At 39.2% G+C, this 15703-nt stretch overlaps 1 protein-coding gene across 2 annotated transcripts in view; it reads left to right on the top strand.

Annotated features, from left to right (window-relative positions):
* The first annotated feature begins 6228 nt into the window (after window positions 1-6228).
* The window catches only part of SMAD4 (SMAD family member 4), a 47045-nt gene continuing 37570 nt past the window's right edge, over window positions 6229-15703 (top strand). The window contains exons 1-3 of one of the 2 annotated variants that reach the window (XR_007499583.1): window positions 6229-6591; window positions 9251-9425; window positions 15540-15569. Coding sequence is in view for 1 of the 2 variants with exons in the window: in XM_049781553.1 (XP_049637510.1) it covers window positions 6343-6591; window positions 9251-9425; window positions 15540-15569 (454 nt within the window). In the remaining variant the exon portion in view is untranslated. The remainder of the gene's footprint in view (window positions 6592-9250; window positions 9426-15539; window positions 15570-15703) is intronic. The other variant, XM_049781553.1, reaches the window with a different exon arrangement.

Below are 15703 nucleotides of genomic sequence, written 5' to 3'. Positions count from 1 at the left end.
ATACTTAAATTACTCTTGGTGCCTACATTATAGAACTGAGAAGGATAGGAAAGGAAAGAAGCCAAGGCAGAGGAGTAAGAAGAGCCAAATGAGAGATAATAGGCAGAATATAGGGGCCTTGGCCACTCTGGCGGGGTAAAATTATGTGTCTGAACCATAGAACCAACAAAACTGAAAGCATGTGATCCAAACTATTTAACAGTGTGCAAATTAAGATGATTGAGATTATCTACACCAAAGGGAATGGCACATGCTAAAAGTCATAGGATCAATCAGGGCTGGAACAATGGTACAGCAGGTAGGGTGCTTGCTAACACACAGCTAACTCATGTTTGATCCCTGGCATACTATATAGTCCCCTATGTTCTGCTAGGAGTAATTTCTGAGTGTATAACCAGGAGTAAGCCATGAGAACTGCTGGGTGTGGCCCAGAAAGCTAACAACAATAGCAACAACATAGTAGGAACAACTTGTGCTGGTGGAGAGGTGGTGAGAAAGTATTTTCTCATCCACTGCTGATGGGAATGTTGTCTGGTTTAGCCCCTGTGGAATCAGTCTGGAAAGTCCTCAGTAAACTTAGAATGGGTGCTGCCATATGACCCAACAGTTCCAGTTTTGGGCATCTACCCCAAGACATAAGAAGTTCATTTAAAGGGACATATGCACACCATTATTCATTGCTGAGTTTGGTAAATAGCTAAGTTACGAGGGGATAAACCTAGAGTCTAACAATAGATGGATGGATTATGAAGATGTGATACATATACACAGTGAAATACTATGCAGCTGAAAGAAACAATGAGATCATGTAATTTATTGCAACCTGGTTAGAAATGGAGATCTGTTGAGTGATATAAGCCAGAAAAAAATACGCACACAGGATGATCTCAATTATTATTTATCTGTAGCATGCAGAATAACTGGATGAGGAAATGTAATCTAGTAAATGGGGATGCCTAGATCAGGGGTGGCGAACAAGTTCGACACAAAGAGCCAACATTTTAAGCTATGAGAGTCAGAGAGCCACACCACCCAGTGACCTGCCAAAACAGACAAACACTCACACAAAAGCATCTAATTTTAACAATAATAGATTGCATTTTGCCATTTTGAGTGAGGGTCAAAATCCTTCAGTGATGGTGAGGGTGTGCTGTGTCCTCCACACTCAGAACTAACGGCAAGATATGACCCAATATGTGACACATGGGTTCCCCCCCCTTGCTGGCCCGTGCAGTTGTTTCCGAGGGATGGGAGATGGGATGACGTGGCCTGGGGGTGGGACTCCGCGCTCGGAGATCTCTCCTCAGAGATCCCTCCTCAGAAGCAGCAGAACAAAATCCAAAGTTGGCCAAGAGCCACAGTATACAAAATGATAAGAGGCAAATAGCCACTTTCATTTTGGCTGGGAGCCGCATGCGGCTCGTGTTCGCCAGCCCTGGCCTAGATCATCTTTGACCCCAAAACTTAGGGAATCCTCCTGGACAGATAAGGAAAGAAATCGAGGAGAGAAGGAATATAGTGAGAAAGGGGAGTGAGGGGGAACAGTGGTTGGGACTTCAGTTATTCTGGTGATGTGGGAGAGCAGTATCCAAAGCACAAACTCAACAAAACTGAAAAATGTGAGCTCTAAGCTACAACTACTAAACTTTGTAATATACCTATTAGGTGCTAGGTAAGGGTGGTAGGTAAGGTGCTAGTTGAGGTAGGGGAATGGAGTATGAGAACACTGGTAGAAGGAAGTTGACACTGGTGGTGGGATTGGTGCTAAAATATTATTTGCCTAATGCCTAATATATGCCTCAACTACTAATAATTTGTAAATAACAGTTCTTTAATTAAATAAAAAAAATTTAAATGCCTGTCAGGGCCAGAGCAATAATACAGTGGCTGACCTGGATTTGATCCCTGTCTTTCCATATAGTTCAGGAGTGATCCCTGAGCATAGCCTGTGTGACCCAAAAACCAAAAAGAAAAAAAATGTGCCTGTGGAGGCAGGCTAGTGGGTGGTAGATGCGAAGTTGACACTGGTATTGGGATTGATGTTGAACTTTGTATGCCTGAAAATTAACTATAAATAACTTTGTAAATCACGGTGCCTTCGGGAAAAAATTAAAAGCAAAACTTGTAGGAAAAAGTTCTGTAGAATTAGCAGAATACTAAACCAGTCTGCAAACATTTGCCTAGTTAATAAATATATGGTTGGAAACTGCATGTTGCCAGAAAATTTTAAGCTGTAGTCTTGAACTTCTACTTTCATGACAGTGGATTGTGAGATTACATAAACAACTAATAAAATATGTTGGAGTATAACATATATCATGAGCTATCTAGGGGTGTTTTTTACATTTGAGGAAGGAGTCAAGTGACATATCAGCAAATACACAGTAAAGTTAGCAGGGAAGTAATTCTCTAAGGAGTGAGGAAATAGAACAGTGTTAGGAGAAAAATAAAGTTTTTGGCCACACCTAGCTGGGTTCAGGCTTTATTCCTGGCTCTGCACTTAGAAATTACTCTTGGTGATGCGCAGGCATCCATCTCAATGGTATGCTGGGGATTAAACCCAGATGATCATGTTCCAGGCAGTCACTATACTAACTCTCCAGCCCCTACACATTGAGCTCTTAGGCTGCACTTTGAAGAATAACTAGGACTTTACTGAATTGATAACATACGACTGGATAGGCATGATTCTGAAAGCATATATAGAAATATTCACTTGACAATAGGAAAGGGGCACTTGTCTCAGAAATTGGGCATATAGAGAGGAGCAATAGTTAAGTGGGAAGGCATTGGTTCTGCATGTTGCTGACCCAGGTTCAATCTCCAGCATCTCATATGCCTCCCCTCCCACCACCAGGCATGATTCCTGAGTACAGATCCAGGAATAAACACTGAGCATTACTCATTCCCACCCCCCAAAAAAAAACCTAAATTGGGCATATCATGTTGAATAAAATAAGTGCAATACCTCTTTCTGTTTAGGAAATAAAATTGTTGTGTAGCTGGTATTTGGATAATTTAAACTGTTCTTCTGGCTAGACTTGAAGATGTGCCCCCCCCCCCAGTGGTTTCTTCCTCTTTTCTTCAACATGTAGTTTGCCAGTTCTTAAAAATTGAGATGTGGGACCCGGAGAGATAGCACTGTGGTGTTTGCCTTGCAAGCAGCCAATCCAGGACCAAAGGTGGTTGGTTCAAATCCCGGTGTCCCATATGGTCCCACGTGCCTGCCAGGAGCTATTTCTGAGCAGACAGCCAGGAGTAACCCCTGAGCAATGCCGGGTGTGGCCCAAAAACAAAAACAAAAACAAAAAAAAAATTTGAGATGTGAATCTTATTTGGCATTGTTTCTGACAGCAGTGTGCAGATTACTTCTACTGGAAGTGAGTGATGACTGCCTGTTATAAAGGCCTGCGCTTCTCTGTACTTTTTTGCACATGGCTTGTTTATTCATGTGTGGATTTTACCTGGCTCCTCTAGAAGGATACATAGTGGTCTGTCCCTTCCCTCCTAAATAACTGTTGGCAAATATAGATAGAAAATATAGAAAAGTGCATAATGTGTTTTAGGGAATATCATCTACCTTTTTTTAAATAAACTAAAATAACTTAGAAGGATTGAGACAGTATCTCCTTTTTTTTGGGTGGGTGGGGTCACACCTGGCAGTGCTCAAGGATTACTCCTGGCTCTCTGCTCAGAAATCGATCCTGGCAGGCACAGGGGACCATATGAGATCCTGGGATTCGACCCACCGTCCTTCTGCATGCAAAGCAAACACCATACCTCCATGCTATCTCTCCAGCCCCAGTATCTCCTTTTTGATAAAGGGACTGGATATAACTTTTCTCCTTTGAGTTCTATACTTTTTCTTGAGGTTTTTTTTTTACTGATTGAGATGAGATTTTTTTTTACTGATTGAGATTCTTCGATTACGATACTTTAAGTGCTGGTTCCTTGCGCACATAATTGCAATACCATACCCATCTTTAGTGTAACCACCTCCCCCTCCTTTTAATGCTGGTTCAGAGAGTTTAATTTAGTCAGATCCTTAATTGTAAGGACTAGGATTCTAGTCAGATAACTACTACAAAATTCCCCATGCAGGTAGTCTTTGGTTGTCTGAAATGTGTGCTTTCAGCATATTTTTGTTAAGCATGACAGGTTCCTAGACATGTAAGAAAAACTAAAACTCATGAGTTGAGGGGCCGGAGCCGTGGTGCTAGAGAGGTAAGATGCCTTGCAAGCACTAGCCTAGGACAGACTGCGGTTTGATCCCCTGGCGTCCCATATGGTCCCCTAAGCCAGGAGCGATTTCTGAGTGCATAGCCAGGAGTAACCCCTGAATGTCAACGGGTGTGGCCCCAAAACAAAAAATAATAAATGTGATGAGTTTGAAGTTTGCATGCAAAAGACCTGAGTTTGATCCCTGGCTTCAGCACTGGAAGTGACCTTTGAGCACTTCAAGGTCTGGCACCAAAAAAAAAAAACAAAAAAAAAAACCCAGAAGAAAAAAAAAAGTTGTGCTGTATTCACCATTATCAGTTTCAGAACATTTAAATTACCTGCCAAAGACACTTTGTACCCATTAGCAATCACTCCTTCCTTGCCTGCTGGCTAGGAAGTCTGCTTTCTCTTTCTGTGAAGTTTTCTATTCCTATTCATGTAAGTGTGTTTCTATATTATATGACTTTTTGGTGAGGTAGGTCTTTTTTTTTTTTTTTTTTTTTTTTTACTTAGGTCTATTTTTTGGGTTTATTTTGAAACAAATAATTATACTTTATTCAATTTTCTGATTAAAAAGTACTTCATTTTATTTATTTTTTGTTTTTTTTTTGGACCACACCTGGCTGTGCTCTGAGTTTACACCTGGGTTTGTGTTCAGGGATCATTCCTGGTGGGATCAGTAGATCATATGGATTACCAGTGATGGAAACTGAGTCAGCCACTTGCAAGGGAAGCATCCTGCCTGCTCTACTATTGCTCTGTTCCAGTACGACTTCTTTGTCTTTTTTTTTTTTTTTTTTTTTTTGTCTTCTGGAGCCACATCTGGCTGTATTCAGAGCTTACTCCTCCCACTTTTGGACTCGGGTCACTCCTGGTGGTGCTTGGGGTACCATATACAGTACAGGGATTGAACTTGGGTTGGCTGCTTGCATGATAAGCTCCCTACTACATACTGTGCTATATCTTTCTAGCCCTAGGTATTCCATTTATAGAATACATTCACTTGTATATTCATTTTTTGATAGATACTTGAGTAACCACTTCTTGACTATCATGAATTATTACCATTTGATATTTGTGTAAATAGGCTTTTAGTAATTGTAAGTATAATTTCTATGTGGAAGTACTGGATGGTAAATCACATGGTAAATAGTGTTTCACATTTTGAGAAATTTTCGGGTTGCTTTCCAAAGGGACCACTATTTTGCCATTCTTCCAGTAATGTATGAGGTTTCTATTTACCCTCTGCTTTGCTAATACTTACTAATGTCTAGCCTTTTCTTTTCTTTTCTTTACTTTTTTTTTTTTTGGTTTTTGGGTCTCACCCGGCAGTGCTCAGGAGTTACTCCTGGCTCCATGCTCAGAAATTGCTCCTGGCAAGCACGGGGGACCATATGGGACACCGGGATTCGAACTGATGACCTTTTGCATGAAAGGCAAACGCCTGACCTCCATGCTATCTCTCCGGCCCCATGTCTTGCCTTTTCATTCATTCACTCATGACAAAGTGATGTTGAACATTTTTAATGTGCTTGTTAATCCCCCCTTTTTTTTTTTTTTGGAAATGAGTTAGAATTCTTTACCCATTCAAAAAGTAGAATACATATCTCTCACTTTTTTTTTTAAACAAAGGGTGTTATTAACTGTAAACAGTACTTATACTGAATGGCTTTTTTCACGTGTATTGGGGGACATATTCAGTGTGTATCATTGCTTTGGGGGGGTGCCATGCAGTGCCACGGATCAAAACCCTGTGAGCATTTGTAAGACAAAAAAAATAGCCTTAACATCTGGGGTATTTCTCTGGCACTAGACTTTTAGGTTTAACTGTTTCTGGATGTCAAAACCAGCAACAACATTTTAATTTAGTCATTTTGAACACTAATCATCAAAGTTTAATTATGTGTTGGGCCTTAACAGGAGCAATTACTTTTATTAATAGTATACTTTGTGAAATGTGTCCTAATATCTGTTTTTTCTTTTTTTTTTTTTTAGGTTATCCTGAATTCACATGTCTAACAATTTGCCTTGCAACATAAGCCATTTTTCACTGCCTCCAAAATATCAAGATTGCTCTGGAAATTGGAAGCATACTTGATTTAAAAGAAAAAACTTTAACAAATGGACAATATGTCTATTACGAATACTCCAACAAGTAATGATGCCTGTCTAAGCATTGTACATAGTTTAATGTGCCATAGACAAGGTGGAGAAAGTGAAACATTTGCAAAAAGGGCAATTGAAAGTTTGGTAAAGAAGTTAAAGGAGAAAAAAGATGAGTTGGATTCTTTAATAACAGCTATAACTACCAATGGAGCTCATCCTAGCAAATGTGTTACCATTCAGAGAACCTTGGACGGAAGGCTGCAGGTTAGTGTTGAACTGACATTTTTCTTTCTGTTTTTTTTTTTTTTTTTTTTAATTTTGGGCCATGCCTGGTGATGTTCAGGTTACTCCTGGCTATGCGCTCAGAAATCACTCCCGACTTGGGGGACCATATGAGATGCCGGGGATCAAACCAAGGTCAATCCTGGTCAGCTGTATGCAAGACAAACGCCCTACCACTATGCCATCGCTTTGGTCCCTGAACGGACATTTTTCTAAAGCTGCTCATTTCCTTTTAAGTTTACTACTTTATATCTTCTGTGGTCCTGTATTAATATAATAGTTTCTATAGAAGAAAGGCATATGACATTTTTAAGTGTGTTGATTTTTTGAAAAGTAACATATAAAAGGCTCAAAAAGTTAATATAGAAAAATTGGCAAAGCTCAGATGGCCATAAGTGGGTTCAGGTGGACCCTTAGGTGTCCTCAGGCTTACCCCCTTCCTCCGTATTCCAAGGGGGAGGTTCATGGGGAGGAGGGCGGGCAGACATCTGGCTTCCGGGTTCCTCTTTGACTCTGGAGGTCAGCTCTTGCCAGGTATGGGGTTTGGGGAGTCCCCATGCCGGAGGCCTTCTCCCTAGCCTGAGGTGTGCTGGGAGGCTTGGCAGGCCCCCAGCCGTCCCCTTCTTTCTCCTCTGGACTCCAGGCCTTTCCTGGGCGCCGGTCCAGGTGGACTCTATAGGGGTCATTAGGCTTTCCCCCTACCTCTCCCTACACTAATAGGAATGTGCTTTGGGAGGAGGGCAGACTGTTCTAGCACTGGTTTATGTTGGGACAGTCACTGGAAATTTTTTCTCCTTGGTCTCCTATTGATAGTATTATATGCATATAGTTTATATATGCATAATATCCATCTTGTATTGTGATCTTTATACTGCCCAACAAAGCTCATTTCTAATCTTTTACTGCCTCAGTCCCAACCCTTATTTCCCTCCATCTTCCCATGTTGGTGCAGCTCATGACATGAAGCTCAACACATAGAGTGATGAGTGCAGTTAGAGAAATAACTACACTGAAAACTATTATAATGTGAATAAATGAGGGAAATAGAAAGCCTGTCTTGAGTACAGGTGTGGGAGGAGGGAGATCTGGGAAATTGGTGGTGGGAATCTTGCACTGGTGAAGGGGGGTGTTCTTTACATGACTGTAATCATACAACTACAATCATATATGTAATCACGGTGTTTAAATAAAGATAATTAAAAAAAAGAAAAATTGGCAAATAAAAAGCAAAATGGACTGGAGATAGGCACAACAGATGGTGTGCCTACCTTGCATGTGCCTGACACAGATTTTATCCAACATCCCGAGCAGCACCAGGTAGGGCCCCAAAACAAAAAACAAAATACAAAAGAAACCCTATATTTTTAGCTCTTTGGTATCCCTCCTTTTCTTACCTTTTTTGGTAGCATGTGCACACCTAAACTGACTTGTAATTGGTTCTTTCATAAGGACTCTATATGTTTGGTGTTTTATTAATATAAAGAGCTACCTATTCAAATTTAAGTGTAGTATTTTTTGCTTTGCTTTTTGTTCTCTTGTTTTGGGGCCACACACAGCAATTCTCAAGACTGCTCCTGGCTCTGTGGTGATTACTGTTCATGGTACTTGGGGAGGACCATATGCAAGTTTCTTAACCCCTTGTACCAGTGTTTTTCAACCTTTTTGTGCAAAGGCACACGTTTTTCATGAAAAAATATCACAAGGCACACCACCATTAGAAAATGTTAAAAAAAAAAAAAGAAAATGTTAAAAAAAATTTAACTCTATGCCTATATTGACTATGTATAAAGTAATTCTCTTGAATAAGAATCAAATAAACACAAATTATTTTATAATTAATAAAGTATTTTATAATGATTGGTCTATTTGTGAGCTGAAGCCGCATGTTATGGATGAAATTAGAATTTTTCCCACGGCACACCATGCAGAACTAAGTAACACACTTCTCATGCTTAATATTTTCTTTTTGTTTTTTTTTTGTTTTGTTTTGTTTTTGTTTTTGGTTTTTGGGTCACACCCGGCTTAGGGGTTACTCTTGCTTAATATTTTCAAAGAGGATTTTGTTAAGTCATTTGGTTTTAGGCATAGGTACTGCAACAAACTTATACTTCCTTCATGCATGTTTGAAAATCTGAGTTTGGACTTGACATTGTTTCTAGGCAAATCAAATTTCAATAGTGTGGAATTTTTTTGTTTTGTTTGCATTGTGACCATGGCCAACTAAGCTATGTCTTATTTATGAAATAGAGGTTTGAATACTGACTTCCAAATTCTAAGAACTAAATGAGAGCACATCTGTATGTCGTGTGTGTGTGTGTGTGTGTGTGTGTTGTGTGTGTGTGTGTGTGTGTGTGTGTGTGTGTGTGTGTATTAGAGACAGAGAGGGAGAAAGAAAAGGGAGCGAGAGAGGAGAGAATAAAAAGAAAGAAAAGTGAGGTAGGGAAGAAAGGAAGGAAAGAAAGAAGGAAGTAAAAAACATGAGTCAGTGAGATAACTCAGTGGACTGGAGGATTGCTTTGCACTCCAGTTTGATCTCAGGTTTGATTTCAGTTTCATCATGGTCCCCCAAGCACCATTGAATGCCTTGTATGATGTTTAATATATAACTGATACTCATAAGTGGTTCTTACTTGGTTTTTAGGTGGCTGGTAGAAAAGGATTTCCACATGTGATTTATGCCCGTCTTTGGAGGTGGCCTGACCTACACAAAAATGAACTAAAACATGTTAAATATTGTCAGTATGCATTTGACCTAAAATGTGATAGTGTCTGTGTGAATCCGTATCACTATGAACGAGTTGTATCACCTGGAATTGGTAAGTTGATGGCTTATTTTCGTTCTTTAAATAAAGATCTCAGTAGTGTGTTTATTTTAATTTTTCTAAACTGGTTGCTGGGTCTTCTAGTAAGGGTTAAAGAACCATTCCGTTTTTAAAATTTTTTAATTGAATCACTGTGATTTACAAAGATATTTGTGATTGAATTTCTGGCATACATTGTTTCAACACTAGTCCTTTCACTAGTGTCTACTACCCTCTACCAGTATCCCAGTTTCTCTCCTGTCCCCTGTTCCCACCTCTGTGACTGCCACTTGTCCTCTGTCCCATTGTTTTACTGTTCTCTTCTTTGACTATTCCCCCCAACCCCAACCCAATGGCAAGTTTCCTGCTGAAGACCATTTCTCTTACTCTTCCTTTCTGTTAGGCATTATATATTATCTTATGCACTTTTTTATATCCCACACATGAAAGAGATTTTGTGGACTATGTTTCTCTTCTGACTGATTTCAGTCAACATATTTGTCCCCATTGCAGCAGGTTGCATGACTTTATCTTTCTTACGGCCAAATAGTATTGTTTATGTATCGTAACATAACAATGGCTTATGTATCACTGTTTATGTACCATAGTTTATTTAGTCATCTCTTTGTGGGCATTTGGGTTGTATCCATATTTGGCTATTATGAACATAGGCTATATTATTTGGCTATTACATACTCATCTGCAAAGAACATAAGAGTGCAGATGTCTTATCTGTATTGTGTGTGTGTGTTTTTTTTTTTTTCGGGCCATACCTGTTCGATGCTCAGGGATTACTCCTGGCTAAGCGCTCAGAAATCGCCCCTGGCTTGGGGGGAATCATATGGGACACCGGGGGATCGAACCGCGTCCCTGATCCTTGCTAGCGCTTGCAAAGCAGACACCTTACCTGTAGCGCCACCTCGCCGGCCCCCTGTATTGTGTTTTTGAGACCTTGTTATAGTTCCAGGAGTGGAAGTGCTGGGTCATATGGAAATTCAATTCTTTTTTTTTTTTGGGGGGGGGGGGTTCAGGTCACACCCATTTGATGCTCAGGATTATTCCTGGCTAAGCACTCAGAAATTGCCCCTGGCTTGGGGGGGACCATATGGGACGCCGGGGGATCAAACTGTGGTCTTTCCTTGGCTAGCGCTTGCAAGGCAGACACCTTACCTCTAGCGCCACCTCACCGGCCCCGGAAATTCAATTCTTAAATTTTTTTAGGAATGTCTTCCAGAAAGGCTGAGCTGATTAACATTATCACCAGCAGTAAATGGGGGTCCTTTTATCCCAAAATCCTTGCCAACATTGGTGGTTGATGTTATTTTGATATGGGAGGTGATAGCTCATTGCTGTTTTGATTTGCATTTTCCTGATGATTAATGATATAAAACATTTTTTAGGGCTAGAGAGATCAATATCTTGAGCACTTGATCGCATGCAGCTGACCTGAGTTCAGTCCCTAGCATCCTACATAGTCCTCTGAGCGCCATTAGGAATGACTTCTGTGTGTAAAGCCAGGAGTAACGCCTGATCAATACCAACCCAAATACCAACCAAATACATACCCAAATGAGTATGCCCCCAAATCAATACCAACCACCACCACTCCTCATAATGTAGTCCTGTTTGTTTATCTTTGCTTCTATTTGTTTGAATTATCCTCTATGTACTATTTCTCTGAGTTTCCCTGTATGTAATTTATGGATTCAGGTCTAATAGTTAGGTCTTTAATCCATTTTGATTTGACTTTCTTTGTCTGTCAGTGCTTTATATATCATGAAGATTCTTTTCCAGATGAATGGTGGGCAAATAATTTGTTCCAATCTGTGGATTGTCTTTTTATTTTGGTTGTCATTTTGCTTTTGAGGTTCAGAAGCTTCTTAATTGAATGTAGTCCTGTTTGTTTATCTTTGCTTCTACTTGTTTGAATTACCCTCTGTGTACTATTTCTCTGAGTTTTCCTGTATATAATTTATGGATTCAGGTCTAATAGTTAGGTCTTTAATCCATTTTGATTTGACTTTTGTACGTGGCATTAGAAAGAGATTTGAGTTCATTGGTTTGTTTGTGACTGGCCAGTTTACCCAGCACTACTTGTTGAAGAGGCTTTCTTGTCCACTTCATATTTTTTACTCCTTTAAGTGACCATATATACCCGAGAGTCTGGCCCTGGATTTTCTATTCAATTCCATTGAGTTGAGGGTCAGTTTTTATTCCTGTACCACGATGTTTTAATTATTACTTGCTTTATATTAAAGTTTGAAGTAATTTCAAGATTATTTAGTTTATTTATTTGAAAAATTGCAGTGAAAAATTATCCTTATATAGACTGCATTGAATCTGTATAATGTTTTGGGGAATGTTGCCATTTGACAATTTATGAGCAAGGACATTTCCATTTCCTTGTGTCCTCTTATTTCTTGGAGTAGTGTTGTGTAGCTTTCTTTGTATTAGTCTTTCACCTCTTTAGTTAGTCAGATTCCTAAGTACTTGATTCTCTGAGGCACAACTGTGAATGAGGCTGTTTTTAAAATATTCTATTTATAGAACAATAAATTCTTCTATTTCAGGGCCGGAGCAGTGGCACAGCGGTAGGACGCTTGCCTTGCACGCTGACCCAGGACTAGCCGCAGTTTGATCCCCCTGCGTCACATATGGTCCCCCAAGCCAAGAGTGATTTCTGAGTGCATAGCCAGGAGTGGTTCTTCAGTGTCACTGGGTGTGGTCCAAAAAAATCTTCTATTTCATTACTTGCATATAGAAAAGCCATGGACTCTTGTGTGAATTTTGTAGCCTGCCACTTACAAAAACCTTTTTTTTTTGTAACACCCTTAGGTTTTTTTTAAATACAGTATGTCAAATAGAGTTTAAATTCCTTCTTTCGGGGCCAGAGAGATAGCATGGAGGTAAAGCGTTTTTGCCTTTCATGCAAAAGGACCGTAGTTCAAGTCCCGGCATCCCATATGGTCCCTTGTGCCTGCCAGAAGCAATTTCTGAGCGTAGAGCCAGGAGTGATCCCTGAGCACTGCCGGGTGTGACCCAAAAACCAAAGATAAAATAAAATAAAATAAAATAAATAAATTTCTTCTTTCCTATCTTTATCTTGCCTAATTGCTTTGGTAAGTATTTCCAATACTGTATCGAATAGAAATACTGAGAATGGACACATTTTTCTTTCAACTGATCTTAAAATAACTGATTTAGTGTTATCCCCTTGAGTTTGGTTACTGTGGGCTTTTGTTAAATGGCTTTGACCATTTTGAGGAAAGTTCCTTTTTATTTGTTTTGTTTTTTGGGGCCACACCCATTTGATGCTCAGGAGTTACTCCTGGCTATGTGCTCAGAAATTGCCCCTGGCTTGGGGGAACCATATGGAGGTCTGTCCTAGGCTAGTGTTTGCAAGGGCAGACGCCCTAGGTAACTCTAGCGATGCCTCTCTTGCCCCCCCCCCCCAGGAAAGTTCCTTTAATTCCCATTTTGTTAAGGGTTTTATCATGGATGGGTGCTGATCTTATCAATGCTTTTTCTGCATCTATTGATATCATATTTTTTGATATATTATGCTGGTTGACGTGCATATGTTAAACCATTTTGCATATAAGGGATGAGTCACTCTCAGTTGTGGTGAATGATCTTTTTGATGAATTGTGGGACATTTTGCAGTAATTTGCTAGTATTTTGTTAAGGATCTGTGTACTCTCCTCTCTCTCTCTCTCTCTCTCTCTCTCTCTCTCTCTCTCTCTCTCTCTTTCTTTTGTGCTTTCTCTGTCTGCTTTTGGAATCAGGGTGATTTTAGCTTTCATAGAAACTGGGAGTGTTTTTGTTTCTTAAATGTCCTGGAAGAGTCTGAAAAGGACTGACTGTAGGTCCTCTTTAAAGGTTTGAAAGAACTCACTAGTGAATCCATTTGAGCCTGGGTTTTTGTTTTGGGGGAGACTTTTGATTAGTGAGAAGTCTGCTCAGATCTTGGTTCAGCTTTGGAAGGCTGTAGGAGTTTATCTATTTGTCCAATAGGAATTTATTCATCTCTTCTTCATTTTATCATAAGGGTTTTCAAAGTAATCTCTGATGAATTTTTGTGATATCTGTTGTATCTTTCATTTCTGATTCACTTAATTAGGGTTCTCTCTCTGTGTGAGTTTTAATAGTAGCTATCAACTTTTTTGTTTTTGTTTTGTTTTGGTTTTGGGGCTATACCCAATGGCGCTCAGTTGGCTACTCCTGGCTCTGTGCTCAGAAATCGCTCCTGGCAAGCTTGGAGGTACCATATGGGATGCCAGGATTGAACCTGGATTTGTCCAAGGTCATCTGCATGCAAGGCAAATGCCCTACCACTGGGCTATCACTCTGTCCCAAGTAGTTATCTATTTTGCTTTTTCTTTTCCTTCAGAGAACCAGCTCTTGGTATTTTTTTATTAATCTTTTGGAATTTTTAGTATCAGTGTATTAGTTTTTGCTCTTATGTTTTATAATTTCTTGGTCATTTTCCAGTTTCTTAAACTGTGGTGTTAAGTTATTTATGTGGGCCCTTCCTTTCTGATGAATGCTTGCATAGCTATGAACTTTCTTCTAAACACCTTTGCTGTGTCCCATAGGTTCTGGTAGCTCATGTCCTCATTCTCATTTGTTTCCAGGAATCTTTTGGTTTTCTCTCTGGCCCACTGGCTATTCAGTAGTGAGCCATTTAAATTCCAAATATTTGAGTTACTTCTCTATATCTTTTTGTGGTTGACTTCTATTTTCAGAGCATCATGATAGGAAAAGATAATTGATACATTTGCTAACCTCTTGACCTTATGGAGTTATGTTTTGTGTCCCACCATGTAGTCTATCATGGAGAATGTCACATAGGTATGTATAGGAGAAGAATGTGTATTCTGCTTTTTGTGGGATTAAAAACTCTGTATCTGCTAAACCCCACTCTTCCATTTCTTTTTTATTTTGTTTTCTTTTTGTTTGTTTGTTTTGGTTTTTTGGAGGTCATACCCGGCAGCGCTCAGGGGTTATTTCTGGTTCCGTGCTCAGAAATTACCCCCTGGCAGGCATGGGGGACCATATGGGATGCCAGGATTCGAACCACTATCCTTCTGCATGGAAGGCAAATGCCCTGACTCCATGCTATCTCTCTGGCCCCTCATTTCTTTTTTAAATGCAGTATTTTGCTGAGTTTTAGTTTAGTTGACCATTGAGATGGTAATAGAGTAGTATTGAAATATGTTATTGATGTCTTCCCTATTCTATTGGCATTTGTTTTTATTTTATTTCATTTTATTTATTTTTTGCCATCTTTATCTGTTGTCTGGAGGTTTTCTGCATCTCATCTTGGAGCTCACTGATTTTGTCCTTAGCTACTGTTACTCTGCTGCTAAGGCCTTCCAATGAGTTTTTTTGTTTCACCTACCAAACTCTTTAGTCCTGTGATTTCTGTTTGTAATTTTCACATTTCTGCTCTCATATCCTCTTGTATTTATTGCCATTATGTTCTCTTGTTCCTTTGACTCGTTAAACATCCTCAAAATTTCTTGTCTAAAGTCCTTATCAGAGAAATCAAATAAGTGGTTATTATTGTTTGAATCTTCGGTACCACCATCTTCATTCACTAAGCATCGGGGTGTTCTGTGTTGCTTTACCATTATAACTTGCACCCTGGAGGTGTATTTTTCTGTGCTGTTGTGTGGATAGGTGGCTAGAGTTAAAATATCAGTGTGTCTTCTCTGGGATAAAGATGAAATAAAAAAATGCATGAGTGGGGCAGGGGAGTCCTGACCTGGGGGCAAAATAGTATGGGTTCTGTGTGCATCTTCATACATAGCCAGCCATTTTTGATGGAATAAAACCTAAAATTTGAACTTGGAAATAAACTTGTATTTTAACTTCTAAGTCAAGATAATATAAGTTTTTATTTATTTATTTAAAGAATTGCTTTGTTTTGAAAAATAAAATAGAAAACTGAATTACTGAATTGAATATTTAGTTTATTGTCAAATGTAATTTAACTATTATACTTTAATTAAAAACTGTTTATGAAATTGAAGTCTCTGACTTAAAATTTTATAATTTAAAATGATATAAATGCTTGTCATGGTAATGATTAATGCCTCTTTTTTTTTTTCTCCTTCAAAAATTAAGATCTCTCAGGATTAACACTGCAGAGTAATGGTAGGTATTCTGTTTCTTGTAACTTAGTTTTTTTGTTCTGTACTTTAAATTTTTTACTGACCTAGAGTTGTATGGAAACCAATATAAAATTCAAAAGCAAGAAACTTGCTGGTTTGGCGACTGCATTTGCTGGC

The sequence above is a fragment of the Suncus etruscus genome, chromosome 10 (genome assembly GCF_024139225.1).
Source record: "Suncus etruscus isolate mSunEtr1 chromosome 10, mSunEtr1.pri.cur, whole genome shotgun sequence".
Taxonomy (NCBI): Eukaryota; Metazoa; Chordata; class Mammalia; order Eulipotyphla; family Soricidae; genus Suncus; species Suncus etruscus.
The sequence above is the reverse complement of the archived record's forward strand: the minus strand, read 5'-3'. Positions and strand labels throughout refer to the sequence as shown.